Source organism: Hippocampus comes, unplaced genomic scaffold, assembly GCF_001891065.2.
Source record: "Hippocampus comes isolate QL1 unplaced genomic scaffold, H_comes_QL1_v1.1 scaffold244, whole genome shotgun sequence".
NCBI classification, from domain to species: domain Eukaryota; kingdom Metazoa; phylum Chordata; class Actinopteri; order Syngnathiformes; family Syngnathidae; genus Hippocampus; species Hippocampus comes.
This window is the reverse complement of record NW_017805495.1, coordinates 149,362-174,878: the sequence shown is the minus strand read 5'-3', so window position 1 is coordinate 174,878 and position 25,517 is coordinate 149,362. Positions and strand designations below refer to the sequence as shown.

Below are 25,517 nucleotides of genomic sequence, written 5' to 3'. Positions count from 1 at the left end.
GTGTGAGAAACTGTGCTGCATGAACTCATTGAACCCAACCTGCGCATGCACGCATACTCCTTCTCCATCTGAGTGGAGTGAGACGGCCATGAGAGATAAAAGTGTCAGCTTGAGGAGAGGAAGAAATGTGATTAGATGAGGCAAGCCATTAAGTTTCATAGGTGCAGCGGCCGCGTGCTTGCCTATAGTTTCTCCCTGCTTGGCTCCAAGCCTCCTGCTCTCTGCTGCATGTTTCCTGCTTGGTTATGTAATACGGGGCTGTTCGGTACTTTTTTCCTCCCCCTTCTTCCCGACCATAACGTGCCTTCCTGTTTTTTTCCAGTCACCCACTGAACTCTTTTCCCAAGGCGCACAAACACACACACACTCACACGCTACTATGGTTGCTTGTTATTTTAATGTGTGTATCACACCTATCTTTGTATCCTCTATCAGACCATAAATAGGATATGAGTGTGTGTGCGTGTGTGTGTGTGTGTGTGTGTGTGCGTGTGTGAGACAAAAGAGCCAGTGCGTGTCTGGCTTGCCTCCTTTGTTGCGGGTGGCCTGGTGCCGGCTCATTTTCCCACTAGTGTAGTGTTTTTTGTGGGTGTTTTTTTTTTTTTTTTTTTTTTTTTTAAATGGGGCGGCTAGGCAACAAAGAGCCACAGCTTTCCCGCCTGATATGCAAATGAAGACTGGGTGGGCCGGGCAGGGAGACTCCCCTTCTGCGGCGCTTAACGCATTCACTGCCGGATACATCTATGAGGTAAGTCTGATCTTTTCTTATTTATGTTAGAGATTTAAACCTTTTACTGTGCTATTCATGAATGAATTGTGTTTTTGTCTCAAGGAGACATTGTGCATTTTTTAAAATTTATTTATCTATTTTTACAGAATTAAAAAACGATCATAGATTTTCATATTCTTATTTTCACCCATGGAGGCAGCATGCTTCTGTGCTTCTTTCAAAACTCGGTGGTGCAGCAGTGTATTTACTTTATGGCTTTGACTTGATGTTTCAGGCGGTGTCGTCCATCCTTCACTTGAAAATGGCGATTCTTCAGACAACCAAGCTTCCAGGTCAAAAGCGGAGAAACTCATAATGGTACAATTTCAATTTTGATTTCCCCAAACAAATCGATATTTGTAGGAAAAAGGGTCAATTGCACAAGGGGGCATGCTGAACAATCAACAGGACGCCTTGTGTTACTTTGGGTGTATTGGATCAAATACTGCACCTGTTGAGGGGGGGTCATGGTCTGGTGCCTGTTATCCAACTGTGATTCTAATCAAGCAAGTGTGTCCCTTTGTGTGAATTTGGACATATGTGGGGAACAGCGGCATTTCATTGCGTCATGCAAGTGGGTTGCGCAGGCTCAGAATGCTGAAGCACACACCTTCACATAATACGGCCCTTTGTTTGAAACCGGGGCGACGAGACTGTGTGCGCACATGTGTGTCCAACAACTGCGAGCGGTCTCCATGGCGCCTGCTATTACGGCGGCCGTTGCGTAACGCGCGCCAAACGCGAGAAAGCCACGTGTCCTGGCGCAGTTTATCTCGATCAGGGGTCAGCGACTGTTTTGAAACCCACCGCGACTTCTTGCCGGCCAGTTTGATGCACACTTGGAAAATCACAAATTTGACGACAGTTACCCTGTTGCTCAAGAGTGAACTATGGGCACAACAATAACCGTACAAAACAATAGTAATGCTCCCTTTTCTATATGATCAATTCCCTCGGGAATCACCATGTCCCATCACTTTGACGCTATTTTCAGAACAGGCCCGCGGATAACTCGTGTAGTTGTTGGGGGCTCCAGGCCCCAGACCATCATCCTGTGACCTCAAACCTGTTGAAAGCCTGTTGCGCATCCTTAAAAGGAAACGATTGGTGGACGGCAGGCAATTTCACTGATTCCAGACATGTTTTTTGTCTTTTTTCTTTTTCTCCTATTGGCCGATGCCAAACAGGTTGTTTGGCGAAAGGTGGGAAAGGCAACCTCCCAAAGGGAAACTACTACGCGCTGTTGATCAAATTAGGTGGCAGTCAAAGTGGAACACAGGGAACACTGTGGCAGCGGGCACTCAGAGCCAGAGCACAGCTTCGGGGTTTGTGTGCAAAACGTTTTAAGGTGACATTTTGGAATATATGAAAATGATACTGTATGATAGGCTTGAATGCTTTACTTCCTCGCTTGTATGTTCTTACCTCAGCCAGGGAGCTTGTTTTTTTCTTTCCTTTTTTTTTTTTTTTTGAATAATGCCATTTTTCTACCAGTTAACAGGATGACACAAAAAACAACTTGAATCGTTTTTGTCAGACTTTGTTGATGGCTGCTGCATAGGGAGGGTTAAAAACATGTTTTTAATCGAGATCCGGCTCAACATGAGCAAAAATAATAATGTGATGTCCTGTATTTGCGCTTATCAATGATGCAGTATCAGTGTCAAATATCAAATATTATTTTAACGATGATGATTTTGAACTTTATTGTGAAATGAAAACCTGATTCTTTTTTTTTCTTCCCATGAAATATTCAGGCTGTATTTTTAATCATTAACCTTCATGTAGTTCATAAAATTATAAGCGTGCCATGTATAGTGAGGTCAAGGACACTAAATGACCACTTTCACTTGCCCATAATTTCTAATTTACCAGTATTATTGTTTCATTTATTCTTCCAAAAATGCATTCAGACTCTGTCATATCGCAATGTAAAGTAATGTGACTTTGCGATGAGCCCCAAAAATGCATATGCCCCCTGCCCTGCTAAGGGACGCTAACGACATCTGAATTTGAGTGAATCATCGCCTCTGGCCACGCTTTGCTTAAATACAGTCAAATAGAATGCGCAATGACAGAGTAGGTCTCTCAGTAATGGTGATAATAAGAGGAGTCAACCCCTCAGCAAGTACTTCGGATGCTCTGACAGAAAGACATTAACATATTTATATATGTTTTGTAGATGTATTCAAATGGCTCCTGCACGAAGGCTCGTGAAAGTAACTGTAAATTACCCCTCCTCCCCTTTTATGGCACCTAATCGAGGCCCTAAATTCAAATCCTGGAGTTGAATGTGTGCTATTTAGGAAGCAGATAGACCGGTTGTGTTATTATGGCCTGACAGTTAGGGCTGGCCACCAAACGAATGCTGACAAACACGCTTCCTTTACTTGAGTGGGCTTCCTCCAGTCATTGTTTGTCACTGCAATTGCTTTGCATGTATGTATAAGGGGCCGCTATATATTTTCCGACAGGATTGAGGTTGTGTTTTTTTCATCTTGAGTTGCACAACTCACAAGTCACCGCGTGTGTGTGTTTTTCCCCTTCCCAACTGTACCCGCTCTGGTATGTTCAAATCCACCGCAGTGGATTCCCCTCATCAAGTATCAAGTACAACTTCATTGTCAAATGTGCTGTATGTGTAACATAGAGTAACATACAGCACAGATGAAATTTCTTCCCTCTTAAACAGACAACAAACAACAAGAGGAGCCGCTGCGGGTGTCCGCGCCGCCATCAAAAGAACACGTAACATAAAATGAGAAAATAATACAACACAACACATAAAACAGACAGTCGTGCCATCTCAACCACTTTTCCTCCATTCACTTTGTTGTTTGAAGCAGTAATAGATGAAAGAGGAGCGAATCATCTCATATCATCAAAAATCTCATATCATATGAAATGTAAGGCTGCAGTCATGAGCGGCATTCGTCATGAATTGCTGTGTTTCTCATGTTGAAGTCTCACTGATTCCTCTGTGTGTGACAATCTCGAAGGCGAAGTCTTTGCCTAAAAAGCAGTCCTTTGCTCTCCTCTAGTGGTGGAAAAATGTAACTGCAGCGACAGACATGCCCATTGAAAAGTGTACACTATGTTTTGAACAATTTAGACTAAATTGTAAATTGAAAATAGGAATGAATATAAGTGCAGTATTTGTATCCGGTGTATTTAGAGAGCGCTTTGATAGTTTAAATAATAAATGTAACACCTCACAGTTCGGAGGTCATGGATTTGAATCCCATCTGATATTTGATAGAGTATTGATTGGCTCGTAATGCGTCATCAAAGCTCTGTCAAAAATGTAAATGTTTGAAAAGGTTACGAAACTAATGGAAGACAAATAAATGTAGGGGTACACCGGGAATTCATGCCACACTCTTACGTATTTATTGGAATCAATACATCGTAATACACACAAAACGTGTACCAGATGAAGGACCCTGTTGCCCCACCATCAGGAATGTTGCCTCACTAAATGGCCTATGACATCACATTGCAACTAATAAAACGAGGAAGTCACGAACATAAATCTTTGTCACTGAGCTTGAAAAAATATATATATTGATGATAGACACCGAATAAAGGTTAAGTCATACTACACAGATTTGGCCCATTCTTTACATATGACGCACGTGACAGCTAACCCCCAAAACAACTGAGACATGTTGACCCAAACTACCATGATTGAGGCATGACAAGATTCCTTAGTGAAACAAGTCCACATGTATCACCGCTCGGATTTACAGTATATCAAGAAGAATGGGCTATTCTCTTCTCAGACGGGACTGACGCCTGAGCCAAAAAGGAATAAACGGCTCCATTTTTTTTAAATTGCGCCCTCTGGTGGAGAAGATAATTACAGTGTGACACTACCCTTTTGACGAAGAGTCCCGTTCTCCCTAACGAGGGGAAAAAAACTATACTGAATAAAATAGTAAAATACGTGACAAATGTAATTGTGCAGGAGCATAACAGCAATGGTGATTAATAAATGAATAATGTCAGAGTGTATGTATCAAAAATGTTCAATGTATCAAGGAAAGATTCATAATCAAGATAATTTAATCCAATAAAGTAAATATAATGTGAACTTTTTGGTTCGCGAATAAAATTGTAAATAGAAATAGAGCATTATATCAACAATGCGAATGTATAATAAATGTTATGAGTATGCTGTAATGACGCACAGCAGCGGGTGGATGTAATAAATGACAAGTTTATTGTTGCACAAAATGTACAAAATAACAAGCAAATGGATAGCCCCCATCCCATCAACCCATCCTAACATACACATTTGCGCGCACACAAACACACGCACCACTTTCGCCCCCTCCCTTCCCGCTCCAGTTCATTTGCAATGATGAAAGCTGAATCCCTGGAATATCGAAAAAAAAAAAATCCCTATGACTACGGCAAGTCTGATGGTCCAATTAGGCAGACGCATGGTCAACGTGAGAAAGACGCCACATGTCACCCATTTCAGCATCACTGAACAATTAAAAATGAATAAAAACACACTATTTACACACGTTCGCCCAGACCTCGTACAACATGCCATCTACTTGATACAGACTATGCTTGTGCACATACCCCTGTATAGAAAATATAATTTAAAGAGATCAAATCGATGTAGACTAAAAGCCTATAGACATCCAACGTACAGCACTGCTTTAAATTAGTTTTTTAAGTCTCTTTTTTTTTTGTTGTTGTTGTTTTTTGGAGTGTGACTCTTCTTGGCTGACGAAGCTGGGAAATTTTTTTCTAGCTGAATAAATGCCAAATGTTCTTGCAGTCGTCGATGTCTGCTGATGTCACATTTGATGAAGCACGACTTCCCTTCAAAACTGGTGTGTGTGTGTGAAAAATAGAATGAGAAATAAGGATTTGGCCCTCCTGTTATGTTACGGGTCAAATGGACCCGATTTTAATACAGAACAGAAATACAGAACAAAAGCAAACAAAAGAACGAGTATTTTTTTTCCTTTTTATAAAATCCTACATTTATTTTAAAAACATCACTCCTATTAAATTATATAATAAAAAAGACTGAAATTGTTTGTAGTAGACTTAAGTATACTAACCATTAATTTAAATTTGGCCCGGGTCAAATTGACCCAACACATTGTTGGTCTGATGATTTGTGAGAGGTAATGCACAAAAGCTTGATCACAGTGGTCGCTAATGCAATAAATAATGAGAAATAACCCCCTCAGCCCCCGATACACTTTTGGACAATTGAAAATGTTCTGGGTCAAACAGACCCCGGAACATTATTGACACTGTTGTTTGTCGTGGGGGGGAAAAAAAACAGAAGCAAAGTTTATTGGTATTTTGTTGTTGTTTTGTCTCAGTCCTTTTTGGATAATTCAACACGTCCTGAAATTACTTGCATGAACTGTGAGATGTTGATTATAAAGCTTTGATTGTAATTCTTAGAAGTTGCCTTGATCATGACATATAAGCAGTGTTTTCTGGTTTTGTTTTGGACACTTTTTTTGAATAGCTCAACAAGTCCTGGGTCAAATTGTTGTTCCTGAGAACCGAACGTAACAGGAGGGTTAATAGGTGATGAATGTCTTTCTTGCAACTTGTCCCGGTAGCAGAAAGCAATGCTAAGGCTTCACCAAAAAAATAAAATTAAAATTAAAAAAAATAAAGAAGCAGCAGCACTTTGAAACTAGTGCAAAGTGCTCAGGTGGATGACAAGTAAGCACAGTGATAGCTAAAAGGACATTAGCACCGAGAGAGAGAGAGAGAGAGAGAGAGAGAGAGAGAGAGAACTATGTTGCACAAGTAATAGCCTACGACGTGAACTCAAAGAAAAGAATAAAAATGATGACATTCTTCCACCGAGCTGATCCTCAACACTCCAAAATATTGGAAAGCAATTCTCCGGAAATCGTCCATCACATTGCTTCACTGTATATTGAGACTTCAGCCTGGTGGGAGAATCGCAAACTTACTTGTCAGGACTACCGCAGGAATTAAGTGTCAGCTCTGCATCCACTCGCACCTAAATTGGCAATAAAAGCGTCCTCTCTTGTTGGTAATTCTACTTATTTTTAATCTGCTGCTTTGGGTTTTTTTTTTTTTATATATATCTTATATTTTCTGGCTTTTTTTAATCATCTCTATTTTCTTACTTTACAAAACAAGAGACAAAATGGAGGACAGCTGACAATAAATAGAACTCTTTTTTTTTTTTGTTATTCTCGTCATCCGGAGTTATTTGTCGTAAGCAAACGGGCCCCTTCGTTGGTGTTTCGCTCTTTCTTTTCTTTTCCTTTTGAAGTGCACGCCCATCCCCGCTTCCCTAGTTCATTGCAGCAGTGCCCGGATCTGTTTGGAGGTGCTGTCGTCGTTTAGATGTCGTGTCGTATACCTGAGGAGCACACAGACGATGTACATCGTGATTCGAACAGTGTAGCCAGTAAGAAATGAGTAGGCCTAATCTTTTTTTTTTCTTTTTATCTTTCTTAATTATAGTTATTGAGTTCTTGCAGTATTTGGATAATTGAAGTACCTTTGCTGTATAAAATACAGCTGAAGTCATATTTGAAAAGAAACACTCATTATACATTCCAATCAAAAGTACAGTAGTACAATTAACAGAATGATTAAGGGTAATGTCCTAATTACAGTTATATTTTGTAGAAAACCCTCGCAAGCTGACACGGACGGACGGACGGACGGACACACACCTCAGTGCGTTGAGAAGTCCCTCCACACTGTTGGACGGCTGCTCTTTAAGGACCTTGATGCAGCCCTTCATCTGTGCGGGAGTAAAGACAACACGGGTGCTTACAAAAGGTCAGCAATAATTCTTCCGTGCCGCCTCATTGCCAGCGGCGGTCCAAACAATGACACAGCAAAATACTCTGGGCCCGCCAGCGCTTTGAAAAGCAGTCAAGGAGGGAAAATTGTTTCAGTTGTTTTCGCCAGAGGAATAAAGAACCCGCTGACTCCTTGTTACAGCGTAATAGTCGAATATAATAATAATAATCCCTGGGATTGCCAATTCTTTTTGGTGATTTTAAAAGAGGGTGACAAACAACCTAGGGTTGAACATTTGAAATAATCTGACACTCCGGTTGAAATTGTGTTTTTTGTTTGTTTGATATAGTTTTGTTTGGATCGATTACTATAAAACAAACTGCAATTATGTAGGGAGGGAAAAAAATTGTTTTTGAAAATAATTTCGTTCAATTTTTATTTTCCCCAGACTAAATGTGAATGGATGGAAGAGACAGACCATTAAAAAATGGTTTTGGAACCTGTCTCACCATTGTTTGCTCTTAGTGTACTCAAAGTATTGCTTTGCCACCATCTTGTGGCATTTTGGGCCCAAGGAACTAAGTTAAAGTGAGTTGAGGTGCCCCGTTTATACAAAAGTATTTCTTTGCTACCATCTTGTAGCATCTCTGTACCAAGACATTGCAATCAAATGAGTTGAGGAGCTCCATTTTGACAAAGATAAATCTTGCTTCGCCACTGTCTTATAGCTTCTTGGTCCCCAGGAACTATGTTGAAGTGAGTCGAGGCGCACCAGTTAGGCTTTAGTATTGCATCCACTAATCATGTTTACCATACCGACTTTGAATATCATGTGTTCACTTCATAATATCAGCAACCAAGGAGGCAACTTGAAAACGTCATATTCAGCAAAACACCACCCACGTCGATTTTAGAGGTCTTGGCAAACGCCCCGACGGGGTGGACGTGGTCGTAGAGGATGATGACGCCCACCATCACCCTCATACAGAACAACATGGTGTCCGTGTTGGTGAACCGGCAGCGGTACTCCCTGAAAGACACACACCGCTACTGCTGTAGTTGACTCGAAACTCGGGCTGAGAGCGTACTAGTATAAGGACTTCAAATCAAATATGATCAAAAGGCTTTTGTGCCTCCACAGGAAAAACCGGAGATGCGAAAAAAAAAAGTACTCACGGGGTTTCAAGCATGACACGGCACACACAGGCCATGGTGCTCAGGCAGTCTGTGGTGTCCTCGATGGGTAAGGTTTTGTTCTGAAGGAAGGCAAGTTTAACATTAAAATGTAAACATCGCTTTGTAGCGATTATTAACAACAACACAAGTAACTTTTCCAATGTTCAATACAAAGTGAAGACAGAGCATCAACTCATAATTGGTAGTTTTTCCACCTGTAAACGCTCTGGTTTCCGTGCTTGTGATGAATAGGATAAACTTCAATTTAAATTATTCGGCAAAACCCAAACTGAGTGGACAAAGGGAAAAGTATTTGTGTTGTTTTTTTCTTTTTTTCCCCATTGGACATTTGCTTCGATGTAAAAAATGTTAGCTACCTCTGAGACAAACTTGGTGGTGGCATTGCTCAGGGTCTTCAACATGGGCGTGGCCTCAGCGTAGAACAGCGACATTCGGTTGGCCATCTCGTTGTTCACCTCGTTTTCCGCTTCCAACTGATGCACATTTTACATTAAATTTTTTGTCAAATGTCCTACTTATTTACGTTTTCTGTCTAAAATTATTCAAAGTATACAACGAATCAAAACAAATTTTGAAACTTATTAATTCAGAAATAGTTATGATCAAATATTCAGCTAAATAAAAAAAAAATCCTGCTGAATTTCAGATACAAAACTGCTAATATAATTATCAACAACAACAAACCTACTCAAAGACATTTTAACACAAATATTGATGTGAATAAATTCTATAAGATAAATAGCAGGCCCTTACCTGCTGGTTGTTAAGCCGGTTCCTACTAATGGTCCTCCTGTAGTAGCTGAAGTCATTCTGAATGGCTGGATTTGTCATCTGCACACAGACAACAAAAGTTTTTGACAATTAGTGTTTTCAGGTTTTGTAGAGTAGTTCCTCGGTAGTTTCAGTTGTTTTTAGGATTGTGTGGCTCAGCATAGATTGTCCACCTCTGTGTTTAGTCTAAGGAAAAAAAACATTTTTATATTTCTCACCTTGAGCTCATCAAAGCTGAGCGTAAAATGGAGAATCTCTGCAAACTGCTTGGCCAGGGCCTGCTCTCTTTCCAGGTGCTGCATGGGGGCGTAAGGCGGGCTCGTCAGCGCCTCCAGCAGGCTGCGCAGGGCATTTTCTACACGCAAACGAATGTGGAGAACATTTTAGAAATTGAGTTTTAAAAACACTAATGTTCCTCTGCGCAGGCAGGTGTAATTTGTTCTAATCTTGTCACGAAGTGAAAGTCTGTTTCAGGCTTTGAGTCAGAGATATCTACTTTATATTTTGGTAGGTGAGTGGGCAGGTAGGTAGCGAGTAGACATGGTAAAGCAAATAAGATAGCTATCTTATCTATGGCATCTCTAGTTACCTAACCAGCTGTATGATTAGCTATCTGGCGAGATGATGAGTACACAGGTAGCTTGCTAGTTGAAAAGGTAACGCTAACTAGTTAAGTTGGTTGGTACATAGGAATCTTTTCTCGTTCGTAAGTTAGACGTAGATAGGGGTAGGTTGGTTGAGGGACAAGCTTGATATTTTATTTTGATAAACTGGTAGCAATTATAGAGTTATTTGGTGGGACGCTTGCTCGTTGAAAGGATAGAGCTAACTCGATGGCAAACTAATCAGCTGGCTACGTAGGTAGGTAGAAAACTGGCTCGGTGATAGAATGGTAGGTCGGTGCTTTGTTCGTTCAAAAAGTAGCACTAACTACCTAGATAGATGGGTAGCTAAAGTAGCCAACGAGGTGATAGGTAGGTAGGTCAATAGCTAGGTAGCTAGATGTGTGAAGCTTTGAGTTTGAGGTGGACTTAATGTTCCGTCCCTCTCATGTAACTAAATAAGCCAAACTATTAGAGTATTGGTGATCGTGTCCCTGGAGTACAACACCGTGTGACCTTTGAAATGCTCTTACTGCCTCAAAGGTCCTGCGAGACGGTCTATTTGGCTCCAACAGAGTGGGAGAAAGCATCACAGGGTCCCATCTCTCCATTAAAAATGTATAGGGGCCCTCTATAAATACAAAGTCAAGTGTTTCATCTAAAGGGCCCTCGCCCTTCCTCCCACCTCCTCCTCCTCCTCCTCCTCACCACCCATAATCGCTGAGGGCAAAATGACAGATTGGGCAAGAGTCATACCGTACGCTACCTTCTTGTAAAAGGTCGAAGAAAAGGGTGGATATGTTCATAATGTAGATCCTTGATGGAGAAGCTAAAGCTCATAAGAGTAGTAGGAAGGGAGGTAAGTAGGTTGCTACGAGCTAGCTAGATAGTAGTAGCTTACTAGCAAGGTGATAGATGGTTAAAATGGAAACATTAGCGCTGATACATTCACATGAATAATTGGTGAGGCTTTGGGCGATACAGTGGGAACACAATGTTCAGTGTTCACGATGTTAGTAGGCAGAGCAGAGGAGGCGGCTGGGCAGGCTCACTTCATCCGTCTGCTCCATCACGGTTACTGTAGCAACAACTGCTTCTATGTATGAGAGTGAGTGAGTAGTTAGTGAGTCAATAGTATGTAGTTAGGGAGGTAGCTAGTGAGGTAGTTCATAGTGAGGTAGTTTGGTTGTTGGCGGTAATTAGTAGCGAGTGAGTGAGGGCTACCTGCGTATGAGGGTGTATATGAGTGTACAAATGACTGACTGTGTGGGCGTGCGTGTTTACTGTGAGTAGGCGAATGAGTGAGCGTTGTGAGTGCATGCGAGCGTGTCAGTCTGAGTGAGTGTAACCACATGTCACGCGCACGTATGTATGATAACAAATATTCTCTTCGCTCACCCAGGCGCAGTGAGAACTCGTAGAAGCGCTTCAGCTTGGCCACCAGAGGACACACTGCATTCCAGGCCTTCTCTTGCAGAGCCAGGTCACCCGGGTTCTGAATGGCCTATAGGTAGATGTCAGTCGCATGTTATACGCTCATGCATTGCCGTATCTTGTGTAACATGTCCACACTGAGCTTGGTTTATTGTCCACCAACACTTACTTCTCGTATTTCCTGCCCGGCGCCGTTATAGGACTGCAGCTCAGCCAGAATCCCGTGGGCCTCCTCCAGCACGGCGCTGACCTGGTTCCACACGGCCGTCTCGGCCTCGGTGGGCTGGGCATCTGAGACGAGATGAGGGAACGAAGGGATGGAAAGAGGACGGGGAGGAAGTGAACGTGTGAAGTAAGGAGCGGGAAGAGATAAGAGGGTTGGATGTTGTAAGAATTAAGATTTGTGTGCTGAAACGGTGTTGCCCCCTCAAGATTGAGATAAAAGCCTGATTTGTTGCGACATCACAGCATCGTATACATACACAGTACAGTGTTTCCATAAGTAGTCCATTCAGATATCATGCTCGGTCACTGTAAAAAGGAATTACTTCCTTTGGGCGACTAAAACATGATTCATTAATAAATGTGAAAGTCCATTTAGAAGGCTTAAAACCGACATTTGAGACAGGTCGATTTTCTTTTAAAATTGAAAATGTATGTCTCTTAATATTTGTTAAGGTACGTATTCACATATTTGTCGATATTTTATGTCCTATGTTTTATGCACAAAAAAATATTCTGCAAGTGTTCTTTTCTCAAATGCTTTGCAGATGTTTGATTTTCCAGTCATATCATTTGGTGTGTGTTTACATGATCGATATCGGGGGCCCAAATATCATGATTATAGTTTTCATTAGGTGACACGAGCTATTACCTAAGCTTCCCATCCTTCTCCTCTCAGTTTTTGTGAATGGGAAGATCGCGTTTATTTCGCACGTGAGCAACATTCAAGCTGTTAACTTGAGCTTTGTTCTCGTCTTGGTCCCATGTGGTCTGCCGCGTGCCCGTGATGTGTGTGGGGGAAGAGTAAACATTTGCGGGATAGGCACATAACAATGGATGAGGCCTCTTGAGTCATCCCGCTGTTTGTTTTTTTGCGCTTTCCCTCCGCTATCTGTGTTGCATGTGACTCAGGTAGAAATGAGGCTAATCTTAGACCTTGAGGCCTTCTCCTCCCCGCTAAGGAATCCCGATATTTGCTCATATACAGAACTGTGTTGCTATTTGATTTCTGACTCACTCGCTTGATGCTGATTTTCGGTAGGTAGCCTCCGTTAGAACCATTTTGGTTTGCATTCGGGACAGTAACAGAGATTCAGAGAGACTGGAAGAGCCACAAAAAGGCAAAGACATTGATGTCCTTGGATATTTTCTTCAAAAGTAAACCATTTTTGTTTGATGTTTGACGGGGGCATGAACGTATTATTGCAATTACTATTTGCATTCATTTCAATTGGGGAAGCATTATTTGGGGTACGAGCACGGTCACGGAAGATATTTAACTTGTAAGTCAAAGGCACCGCTGTTTTAAGAATCAAATTGTGAACACATTTGAAAAACTGTGAAGGAGAAATGGGAAAAGGAAGGACAGGGGTGGTTTCATTTGGCAAAATCTTTCTCGCTTTCTGTCATCCCGCTCATACACAACAATTAACACATATGCACAAGTGACACACATACGAGGAGGTGATCAGATGCCGAGAGACTTTTTTTTTTTTTTTTTTTAAAGCCATCGGCATCCCGGCGCAAGACAAACCCACACAGGACCGGCATTCGCTACTCTTGTGTAACCTCATTGTTGTCTTGCCATTCTGCTATTGTGTGTCTGTCAACTTTTGTGATGTTCAGAACAGTTAAAAATAAATAAATAAATAATGAAAGATTCGCAAATGCCAATCCCGGGTGGAAAAGAAAGGAGAGGCTTGAACGCAGAGATGGTCAGCTCATTAGGATGCATGAGGGGTGGACATAAAAAGGCGACAAAGTAAAAAGCGATCCAAATGAAAAAAAACAAAACATAAGAAGCGGATGGTCTCACGTTCAAAGTCAAGGAAAACTATTGGGCCATGCTCAAGTTCGGCGCAAGCCAGCACTTTCAGGAGGTTTCCCATGAGCCCCCTGGAACAGAAAGAGGGGAGACATCTGTGGGTGATGAGGGGACGGGTGTCGGGGTGGTGTACGTGCTGGTGCCACCTGCGTGTGTGTGTCCCCATACGTGTGTGTGTGTGTGAGTGTTTGCATGTGTGTGTATATGTGTCAGAGCGGGATGAGTGAGCTGTTGGGATGGCATGGTGGGCGCATGGCGACGTGGACACAGATCTTCTTTAGTCCCACTCAGGAAATCAAACAATGAATTTGTTATTTGCACCGTTATGTAGTGCATTAATAATAGTTGTTTTTTTTTTTTTTAACATTTCAAAAAATATTTTTGAGGGTTTTTAACGCCACAATTGGTCAATTTGATCAGCAACATAACGGTAGCGTGACCGCTAACGCAACATCTTTAGCCATGAAAAATAATATTGACACAACAATATTGACATTGTTTGCCTCAAAAAAAAAAACATATATATAAAATATAATAGAATTGCTTGTTGTCTCCCAAAGGCTGATCATTTTTCCCTTAACAGGGTCTCATCAGATCGTGCATCTGTACCTAATAATGCAGAAGTGGGACTACAGAGGCTCTGATAACAACGAACAACACCCACGACGACACGGCATTACACAATCGGCAAACCGGTAAAGTGCCTCCACCCTGCCGCCTCCCACAGTACACCTTTGCTCCACACAAACACACACAGACACATCAACACACACCCACGTGCACTCACATCATCCCAAGCACGTACACCTCTTACTTACTTTCAAAGTCCAGGAAAAAATGAGGACAGTTTTCTAAATCCTTGCCAAGGACCTTAATGAGGTTCCCCATGGCTGGCGACCTGGACGGGAGGAAACAGCAAACAAACAAAAAAAATGCACACAATGCGCAAAAACCCGTTGGAAATGACAAAAATCACATCACTATAACGCCCCCCGCCCCTTCTGTCTTTGGAAAGGCCAAAAATGACGCTGAGTTTGTGCCTTTAATTGTCCTATTCGATTAGAGGTTGGGCGTCTGAATCCAGCAGTGAATCATTTAGCTCGCTCACTGGGAGCTCTCCAGTAGCTTCTAATCCGTTTACACGGCTATCGTAACCTAATAACAGCCTGCTTTGCACACTCTTGTCTCCCCCTCTAATGCCCCTCACTGTACATCGGTCTATAGATATTTCTTAACAAGCGCTGCACACTTACTAGCCTGCGGCCACGTGCTAATCCTATGTAGCAAGCCAATGCGATGAAAGGCCCGGTTACGTCGTCATGGACCTTCAGATTGGCCCACAACATTATTTATACGCCCGGACAATGGAATGAGATCCCATACGGGAAACGTGACACTACTTTTCCACTTACGAGAGTCATTTTCAGTGTTTGGTTATTGTCGAGGCGGCACGGTGGTGAACTGGTTGGGACGTCCGCATCACGGTGCAGAGAGATTCTATTCCGGATTTGACCTTCCTGTGTGGAGTTTACATGTTCTCCCTGTGCCTGCGTGGGTTTTTTTCCAGGTACTCTGATTTCATCCCACATTCCAAAAACATGCATGGCAGGTGAATGGAACACTCTAAATTGTCCCTCGATGTGAATGTGAGCGCGGATGGTTGTTTGTCTCTGTGTGCCCTGCAATTGGCTGGCAACCTGTTCAGGGTGTCCCCCGCCTATCCCGTCGGGATAGATCCAGCACTCCCGCGACCCTCGTGAGGATAAGCGGATTAGAAAATGGATGGATGGATGGATGTGTGGTTATTGTTGAGGTTAAATTAGCCAATGGTAGCTTTGAGTTAAGCACCATTCATTCATTTGGACGCAGTCTCAGAGTCTTCAGCTGTCTAAATAACAAGCTAAAAAGTCACTCGTTATGTTGCTCATTGCTTAACTTTCGGAATTGGAGAAGTGCAAAAATCCAGCTCTGCCACTCTCCTGACATCCCATACAAGAAATGTTTCACAAATTCTCCATGAACAACAATAGTCCTGAAATCAATTTGAGGTTAAAACTACTTTAAGAAAACAAGTGCGTCTGAAGCAAAACGCCGTACGTAGATAACAGCCATAACAATTCCAAACTGATACCAAAAACCAAGCACCTCTCACCTTAGACCAAAAACTTAGCATTCTCACCTTAGCCATGGCAATTCTTGGATGAAATATCAAATAATATGCCGGTGCGTGATGGGCAGACTATAAGGCAGTAAACATCAGCCAGCATGCTGTGATGCAAGCTTTAATATGAGCCCACTGAGGAAATGAAACTGTCTGGTGTTCTTTCCCCAAAACAAACTGGAAAAAACAGAGAAATGTTGCTGCTCTTTTGATGAGATGTGCGCCAAACTCATGACTCAGGCATTTCCCCGCCTGTTTTAAAAGTGAAATACAACTGAACTGTACCTAAACCATGTACTGTATTTAAAGCAGGGTTTAGCCACTGTATTCTTATGTACAGTTTGAACATTTCATTCACTGATTATTTACGATCCAAGATGGGTCCCCGGTACAACACTTTGCAAATCACCGATCGAATAAATCAATTGATATGTCCATCCCTGGCCGGTGTACCTAATGATATGGCCAGTGTACCCCACCTGCATTGTGACCATGCGGCAGAACAAAAATCCAGCCTCGCTCGAATGTTCCCTCGATGCCACGGCGAGGGCAGAGGGAGTTCATAATGCAGCACTTGGAGGAAGAGGATTGAAGAGGAGCAAAATGGAAGGAATTGAGTTACACGGTCAGTTGCTGACACCGACTGAAGCGCTTTCATATCATCTGTGGCCCGAGAGCTGCGGCCCGTCTCGTGTGCTTTGCCTCCGCTTCTGTTGGGTCGCGTTATAGGGGGAGAAGCTGAGCTGTACATGCTGAATCACTCTCGCTTCACTCTTGATGTCTTCTATGGTAGTCACTGCGGTGGTCTTCTTGTGACTGACCACCTGCTCCAACCTCATGAATACATCTCGAGGTCAGTAACGAAATATGATCAGTGAGGAATGACGAGTAAGAGATTTCGGTTGATGTTTGAAATCGGATTGATAAAGGATGACGTAGGATGGGCAAAATCTGAGGGAAGTCTAACGTGTAAAGGACCCAGGGTCTGACATTAGTGGCGGTCTGCTGGCCCGGCGCCACCAGTCGGGCCACCCAAAGTCCACTGATGCACACCCATTTGTTAGCGGTGACGTACGATAGAAAAATAATACCAATCTGTTTATTTCCGTGACATCATTGTTCAACCTCATTTAGCGTTACAATAGAATCTTAGCATATTTTTTTAAAAACAGTTCTCAGTGTAACGCGGTGCAAATTAAGACAATGAATCAAAACTGAGCAGTCAAGAGACACATTTGTGCAAGTATACCTAATCGAGTGTCCAACGACCGTACACACACAGAGTAGCGATATGCGGTCCAGGCTGAGAGCAGCGCTCGGCTTATGGTTGCCAGGTAACTGTTGGCCTGGTGATATGGTCCACTCGCCTCACAGCTAAGGATGCTGGAGGGGCGGAAAAAAAGTCTCCATCACACACACCACACACTTATCTGATTACGGCCATCTTTAATATTTTTCTTTGAAACACTGCTGCAAATGGACAAAAGCCGCTTACCCGTTTTTGTTTTTTTTTTTTTTTTTGTCCCTTTTAAAATGCGTCACCACTTGTTTGCCTGTATCCTTTTAAGTGCCTCTTTTCTCCCTTGTGTGTTATTCCGTGGAATCGGGGTTTGCTGTTGCTCAACGGTTAATAACTTCCACTCCCGCCTCGTTTCGCTTTGCGTCTCGGCGCATCTCTTTCCACTTCACACTTCTCTCTTTCAGATTGTTATTTAAAGCCGCAGCTTTTCTCCCGTGCCCAAGTTTGCTCGTGAAAGCAGAAGCTCTTGGGATACAAAGATCATTAATGCAGTGAAACCCCATTTTGCACAGGATACTTTCCAGGACCGCCCCCAATCGATGAAAATGCACAAGCTGGAAACCACAAAATAACTTCTTTTTCCCCATAGTCTTTCCCCTCCCACACATTTTAAACTTGTGAATTGCACTTTTTAACGAATCTGCACACACAAAAGAAAATGCGGTTGTTTCATAGTATCTGTGTGTTGGTGTCGGCGAGTTTCTGTGTCCTGCATGAGTGTGTTTTACTGTTCTCCCAGCATTCAAGAAATGGCTTAAAGAGTATCGACGGCTGGTTCTCCTTTCCTATATCTGAAGGCATTATTGTCAGCTTGTGTGTAAGCAAACACAAAACCGTCTCTTTTCCTTTTCAGCTCCCGTCACCCCAAAAAAATATTAGATACCCTCTAGCTCGCCTTCTCTATTTCACCACTTCTCTCGACCTAGTGTTGTCACAGCGCATCTCCATCAAGCTGCTTTTTACTCGCGCTGGTGGCCCGCAGGTGTAAAAGCAATCCAAGTGGCAGGACGGAAATCGCTACCCGTAATGCACGTGACGCAAAGGTCATCAGATGTGTGGTGCGTAAGTGTGTTTGTGGGCCACGTTGGCTTGCACGCCAACCCTCATCAGCAGTCTGCTGAGAGAAGGCAGTCCTTCAGACGCCAAATGCGTTCCCACACGGCGCCCAGACAGGAAGCCAAGCGGCAACAGCCACGCTCCCGGCTTGCTTTCAGCCCTCCATGAAAGATCCCTCCTGTCACCGCCTTGGGGGGGCTGCATTACAAACCAGCTCTGCTCCCCAACATGGCCGCCGAGTCAAACCTTCTAATCTCCATATGCGTCTCTCGTCACCTTCAAAGGGACTGTGACCCGGATCTGCATATGCAACTTTCTCCCTCCATGTCCTTCATCCTCCCTAAATTGTCCCTTCCGTTGCTTCTTATTGGCCCCGCCATATGTTCCGTGTCCTTATTTCGCTACTTCCCTGCCCTTGTGCTTGCCTATTACCTAATTTTTGCGTCGACTCCCGCAGAAATACTTCACTGCATCAACCAGGGCTTGTCCGCTCCACGCGACGGTCCGAGCATCAGCAGCCAGCACCTGACGACAGCCACACAGACAAGAGCAGGGTAAGTGAAGTGAGGCTGCGGAGGTGGTTTGAAGTCAGGGATGCGCACAGTCATTCAGAGGGCAAGAGGAGGTACTTATAGATAACAGTGGAAGAAATCAACCTTGTACTAAATGGTGTACGTTCCGTTTCCATGACCGTATTCTGTTGATGATGATTAGCAAACCTGGAAATGGGCTGTCACTTATGTCGCGCTTTTCTACCTCGGGTACTCAAAGCGCTTTCCAATGTTACCTCATTCACCTAGTGATGACGCATTATCAGGAGCACCCGGTGGTTCAGTATCTTGCTCAAGTCGCAGTGGCCGGGGATCAAACCACCAACCTCTCGGTTGGGAAACTACCACTCTACCCACCGAGCCGTGCCGCCCCCGACTAAGATGCAAAGTGTGACTGATGGATATGAGGATGGGTGAAATATGATGCATGAATGGTATGGGATGATATGCATTGACAATTGATGGAAAGTTGGCTTGATGGTTGGTCAAGAATGAATTATGACAGGTTGAAGAAGGTTGATCAGTCAAAAATGAGGTATGCAGGATAAAGGAGGAGTTAGAGAGGGGTAAATGATGACTGATGGCGACAACATGATGGATGATGGGTAAAACATGATTGTTACAGATTGAAATATGATGGGTAACAGATGATGGAAGATGAGTACAGAATGATGGATGATGAAATCAGTGTAATGTAAAATATGATGGATGATTAGAAAAGAATGACGGGTGACACATAAAGGATGAAGTATGATGGGTAAAATGTGATTAGTAGAATAGCTAAAGGATGATGGATGATGAGCGATGGGTTCATCAATGATAATGGGATAAGGATGAATTTTGACGGGTTAAAGAATCAATTGTCAAAGGTAAATCATGATGAATGATAAAAGACAAATTGATGATAAATTGGTGGATAAACAAATTGAGAAAAAACATTGCCCGATGACAGTTGGATGAATCAACAATACATAAATGTCTACAACAGTGAGATTTCACTGTTGAAGACATTTAACAATGAACGTATTGCGGATCATCCAGATCCCCACTGATTTGTTTTGACTGTCTTCTTGAGTAAACTCCTAATGTGTATTGATCTGTCCTGTCAGCTGAGGGCTAAAAGCCCAAAGGTCAAGTATTGCACAGTAGGCAGTGGCGGTGATCTGAGAGAAACGTGGTTTTTTTTTTGTACTATTGAGCAAAATATAAGGTGAAGTGCACTATGTTTGACCTCTGCGCCTTCATTTATCACACATAGGACACTGCACATCAATAGTGTAGCGCCCACACCAACAGAGCCGTGAATGGAGCTAATGAAATGTAAGGAAGGAGAGGCCGTTGTCACGAATATTAATGATCTCGTGTCAAGTCAAATTCAGAGCAGACGGCTAATCTAATTTGACTCGGACCGCTTCGGGGGTCCCACTCCGCGTTTTGATGGATGACTATTTTCAATTGTGCTCATTAATGCACTTGAAGCACGATGATTAAAGTTTCTATTGACTTGGATGGAGTTTAGGTCTCTCATTAGTTTGGAAGTAGGACGATGAAGTGAGAGAAAACACCTCACAAGGAGTCAACCAAGAAGCTAGCCCGGGTGTACGGGTGGTTATTGAGCGTTAGCTAAAGAAAAGACGGGAAGACGGATTTTTTTTCCCCCATTGTGCTTCATTGAGACATCATTTTTCCACATCGACACAAAAAGAAGGGTGGGAGCAGCTGAGGCTTTTGCAGGCTCCTTTTGCGTGTAAAGAACGCGCTCTCTTATTAAGGTGTCTATACATTCCTGTCTGTGCTGTATTTTCATGTATTGGCTCACAAATCTGTCTGATAAAAGAGATTATTGTAGGCTAAATTCGCTGACAATGCGCAGCGCATTCTATTTCATGCAGCTGTTAATATTTTAATGCCATCGTTTTGGCTCCCGTTCTCAGACAATAACAGAAATACAGTGCAAAGAACACAAAACAAAACAAAAGAAAAATCCATTTCGAATAGGTGGAATTGGCGATATTATTTATTTGTCTCGAAGCCAAAGCAGAAATGTTAAAAAAAAAAAAAAAAAAAAAAAAAAGTAATTCTTTGCACAGTCAGTTTGTTAGATAAGCTGTATAGAAAATGGATGGATGGATTGTTATGGCGTGCTGCTTAGTTGGAGACCTTTGTAGTCCTAAATGGAATACCTAAGGACCATCAAGAATGACAACTGTAGCGTGAAAGTCTCGCCGCAGAGAACGACTAAATGGGCGGACCTCTGACCCGCGCCTGACCTAGAATCTATATATGGCTAGAGGTGTCCAAATCGTACATCAGCCAGCGAGGCCCGGAGGGGGCCACCCTCCGCCACACTGAGCCGCAGTGACGATGCAGTCCAATGGGAGGGCTAGCATAGCATCGTCAGGCCGAGATGGCAAAAGTACTCACCCTTAAATTACAACTACAGATACATTAAAAAAAAATACTCTGCTTATAAGAAGAAGTATAGACAAACTTTGGAACAGAATGACAATAGATATTTGGTGGTATGTTGATAGTGTTCTTTTTTTCTTCAACTTCCTCATTGTCCGATGCCAAATGGCTCCACTAAGTCAAACCCTCTCTCGTTCACGCTGGGCTAATTAGTCAGCATGTCCGTTTTGTGTGTGCAGAAAGTGGAGTGGGAAATACAGTGAACGCCAGCCGGCACGAGGACGGCGTACAACAATCACTTGAAGGAATGGAGCAGATGGTGGGGGGGAAAAAAAACAAAAACAAAAGAAAAAAACTCCACTAGTGAAGTCTAAATGTGTTTGAAAGTGAACTTGGGCAACTACACACTTGAACCGGTTCTATTATAAGAGCTGGACCCCATTGCCGAGTTGCTAATTGTAGAATTCTGGCTTCCTCCTCTTATTAGCTAGCTTCCAATAAGCTTCACCTTGCTTCTAAATTGGTGTCATTGATCTCGTATCACGCACCGCAGGGTGGGAATTCGGCCGATCTGTTGAAAATGGATCCGATTGACAAATGAACTTGAGTGCGGTATTATTGGATGTCCTCAGAAGCAAGTGCTGAGGTCATCCGAACACACTTTGTATGGTAAAATGGAGGATAAAGTCTGCTACCTATTTTTAAGTGACGCAGACAAAATAACTTTGTTTAGTTAGTGTTTTTGATTGGTGAAGTGAATTTCGAGTACGTCTCAAAGATGGAATGCCGAATGAAGGTGGAGACTGTTATGTTAGCTTCATGTGCGTGTTTCTAACTACCAGATTTTGGTAGGATTCTACTTCCTGTATTTTTCATTCCCGTTAATTCCACGGGTCAGACGGCATCGGTAGCGACCAACTTTTCAAGTTTAATAAGCTGTGAAAGACTTTTTGCAAAGGCTCTATGTTACCTTATAGCATAAGCGACAACCAGTTAGCTGCTGGAGTGTTAGCCTACTAGCATAGTCATTATTGATTGGATCTTACAGAATCAACAGAAAAAAAATAAAAAATTTTAAAAACAATTTTGTCTTGTTTTCCGAAAACATTAAAATATAATTTAGGCTAACAATATGCTAGTCACACGTCGTCATGCAGATATACGTCTCGCTGTCATATTCAGTGTTCTGTACCAAGCTGCGCTTTATGAATAATCTGTCGGTATTTACATCCCCCCTCCGTATTGTAGGTGTATTCAGACCACCTCCCTGCCTCTTCTGTCAGACCACCACGTGCCCTCGTAATGTGATCATCTTCCCTCTTCGGGATTTATCCCCTATTCCCGACAATACCGGATTAAATTACACCATCGCCCAGTCAAGAAGGCTCATATGTCAATTTTCACGATTATTTCTACTCAGCCTACAATAATGCGCCTTGTGATCCAGCCCCTAAACAGCGAAGAGCACAAAAGGAGCATCGTAAGCGTGACCGGGGTGCCAGATGTTTGAACGTGTGCTTTATAGACTCGTCGGCCAGTCAACTAGATTAGGAGAGATTAAACCCGAATTTTGCACTGACAATCTTATGGATGTTGTACTGTATTTCAATCGCATTCTTCCCACAGACGTGCCAATAACCGCTGTAACATTCTGTCTTTGTCAGCGGTGGTGACTCAGCTTTGAGTTTCGACTGGCTAAAAGTCCCTCTCGGCATCCATTCGGGTGTCAAAATGTTTTGACGTAAAACTGCTCGGGCGTTATCTGTGAAGATTTCTTCTTCGCCTCGCGGCTGCAAACTCAGCGATGTGTTGTGTTTCGTGAAGGCTGCAGGAAATGATTATGCATGCGCCGGACATCTCGCCAAGGACTGTTTTGACAGAAACAGTTTTCATGGGAATTTGTCTGAAAAGTAATTGGTAGACTCTTTGTTCGGGTCAGTACACCCTTGATACCACCTCATCAATGATTTCAATCAATGGAGATCACAGCAGTAGTTGACTTTACCTCAAATTATTTCTATCGCCAGTTTAATGTCCAGTACTAGCAGAACTACTCGGATACACGAGTAGAATTGCCCCTACTGCATTCTACTACGGTATGACATTTCTGCGGACTATTAGGACAACTTTGCCATACTAGAAAGCCACTTCCACGTTGCAAAGCTGTGTACTATTTACACAGCTACTAGTTCTACTCCGGAATCACAAGATGATAACTAGCACACAGTTGTCATCTGGTGCACAGGTTCACCTCACTAGTAACATGAAATTGTCCTACTAGTGCACCAAAGTTATCTATTAATGAGGACAAAGAATGTACTAGTGCATGGACCTTAAGATGGATGTCAAGGATATTGAATACATGCTGAAGATTTTTTAAGACAATTGAGCGTGTATTCAATATTTAGGCCATCCAAATCGGTAGGTCAGGTGTACTAGTAGTCGGAGAAAAAAAGCATAACTAGTTGATCTACTCTTGTCTTGCTAGCGAGGACAAACTGCGCATTAGTACATAGATGGAGACATTTGGTACGACGTTTGAGCAATTATCTGATATCAAGGATATGCATCTTGAGGTTGTACTAGTAGCCCAAAAGAGGCACTCCCAGGGGAAATACATTACTAGTAAGCCACACTCATTCTACTAGTGCACTGAGTATGGATGTTTTTTTTTTTTTTTTAGGCAGATGCCGATTTTTGGCAGAAAAAGTACAGATTACCGATTAATCACCAATTAAATCAAATAGATTAGTGAGGACAGAGTGTACTAGTACAGAGGCCTTAAGATGGATAGTAAAGATATCCAATAAATGCTCAAATGGATTTTTGGAAAGATGTTCGAGCATGTATTCAAGATCCTTAAGATCCATCTTAAGTTCATACGAGTTGGCCAAAAATGGTACTAGTAGTGGGAAAACAGTGTGCTTAATTGTCTTACTAATGAGGAAAAAGACATGGATTGGATATCAAGAATAAAAGCTCAAGCCGCTTTTCTATGCTAGTGGAGATGATGGAGAGAGGAAAAGAAGGATAAGATAGAGAGAAAAGAGGCGCCGTGATGTTTCTATGGCCGCTCGGAAAAGATTCTAAAGGGTGAGGGAATCTTGCATCACCGCCGCCAGCCAACCAATTGGACGGCTCGATTCCAGTGTTCAAAGGGAGTGTCCTAGCAACAGTGGAATAAATACTGTACCTTGAATCAAAAGAAAAAAAATACAAAAACTATGCACACATTGATATCTTTTTAGACTGATGTAACTCCTTATGAAAGGAATATGTAACATCCAGCCTTCACGTAGACAGTGATGGAATGCTTGCTCGTTTGGAACCCAATTCCTCAACCTCCCATTGCCCATTGGATGAGTTGTCATGGTAACCATCGTAACAGGAACTGATAATGGTCTTGGTAATACGGATGGGTGAGAAAGTACAGTATGTATCGACGCGTTCTCACATCTCGATGGAAGAGCGCGACAGTTGGGCGCTTGTATTCTATTTATTTATATTATTATTATTATTATTATTTTTTTTTTTTTTTGTAACCAATCCAATCCAGCAGCACATCTCACACACCCAGTCGTTAACATTTTTTGGGACCTCATTCATCCCTCCATTTACTCCATTCACATCCCCCCCCCTCCTCGCCTCCTCCTCCTTTCTTCCCGCCTTGTTTTCCATTGCACCCTTGCTCATTAGCCATGCTTTTGTTTTTAAGCCCGTGTGCATGGGGGCATCTCATACCGACAGAAAACTAAATTTTTCCATCGTGCCTCATCGAATACTCCCACAGTCCGTCAATCTGAGATATGATGCGCGTGATGGTTCTAGGTCGCATATGTACCGAGACTGCACTGATCCATCCATCACTGAAAAGAAACACCCATTAATGCACGTTAGCATCCGTCGCTCGCTGATGGACTTCAGTCAGTACGAGCAAAACTGCCAATCCTCGGGCTACTTTTTTGGCCCAGGCGCCGCAGTGAAAAGAAGATGAGCCCTGCCGGGCCAGCTTCTTCTTCAATTCCCCCCCCGACGTGCACCCCTAAATTGCTCAGTTGACGCTAACCTACATCCTCATCACATCACAGGAAAAAGACTCTGCTGGCTTACCGGCTGTGCAGGACGGATGCGCTTTCCTTTTTCCTTCCCCTCGAGGTGACACCGAGATACGGATGCAAGGGAACAAAAGAGGAGGAGGAACAAAAGGGCACATTAAAAAAAAAAAAAAGCGGTGTGAGGATAAAGTCGCGGGAGGAGGACAGGATAAGAGAGAGGGTTAAAGGGGGTGGAAAAAAAAAAAGAAGTCCTTTCGGGCTCGCTCAGAGGAGGACTCTTTCTCCTTGTGTATCCACTGTGGGGACTGTGGATTGAACGCGGAGGAGCACGCACTGCCTCACGCCACTCGGCCCTCCCCTCCTCTGCACTAAAGACAGCAGCTGTTGG

General features: G+C 42.9%; 1 protein-coding gene and 1 long non-coding RNA gene across 7 annotated transcripts; one reads left to right on the top strand and one right to left on the bottom strand.

Annotated features, from left to right (window-relative positions):
• On the top strand, positions 1 to 7,502 carry LOC109519636 (uncharacterized). The gene is made up of 3 exons (XR_002168993.1): positions 1 to 748; positions 1,005 to 1,087; positions 7,427 to 7,502. It is a non-coding gene; the product is annotated as an uncharacterized LOC109519636 (long non-coding RNA).
• fam49al (family with sequence similarity 49 member A, like) lies at positions 4,973 to 25,511 on the bottom strand. 6 transcript variants are annotated; one of them, XM_019876300.1, is made up of 12 exons: positions 25,185 to 25,511; positions 18,547 to 18,639; positions 14,416 to 14,495; positions 11,720 to 11,841; positions 11,515 to 11,620; positions 9,733 to 9,869; positions 9,497 to 9,574; positions 9,100 to 9,216; positions 8,723 to 8,802; positions 8,450 to 8,576; positions 7,474 to 7,544; positions 4,973 to 7,154 (listed from the first exon to the last, which is right to left on the bottom strand). In XM_019876300.1, exons 3-12 carry the CDS (start codon positions 14,483 to 14,485, stop codon positions 7,091 to 7,093), a joined length of 972 nt encoding a protein of 323 aa, XP_019731859.1. In that variant the 5' UTR covers positions 14,486 to 14,495; positions 18,547 to 18,639; positions 25,185 to 25,511; the 3' UTR covers positions 4,973 to 7,090. The 6 variants fall into 6 exon arrangements, with proteins under 6 accessions (XP_019731859.1, XP_019731856.1, XP_019731861.1 ...); XM_019876297.1 differs by lacking the exon at positions 14,416 to 14,495 and adding an exon at positions 13,589 to 13,668; XM_019876302.1 differs by lacking the exon at positions 18,547 to 18,639.
• Between the last annotated feature and the right edge of the window lie 6 nt (positions 25,512 to 25,517).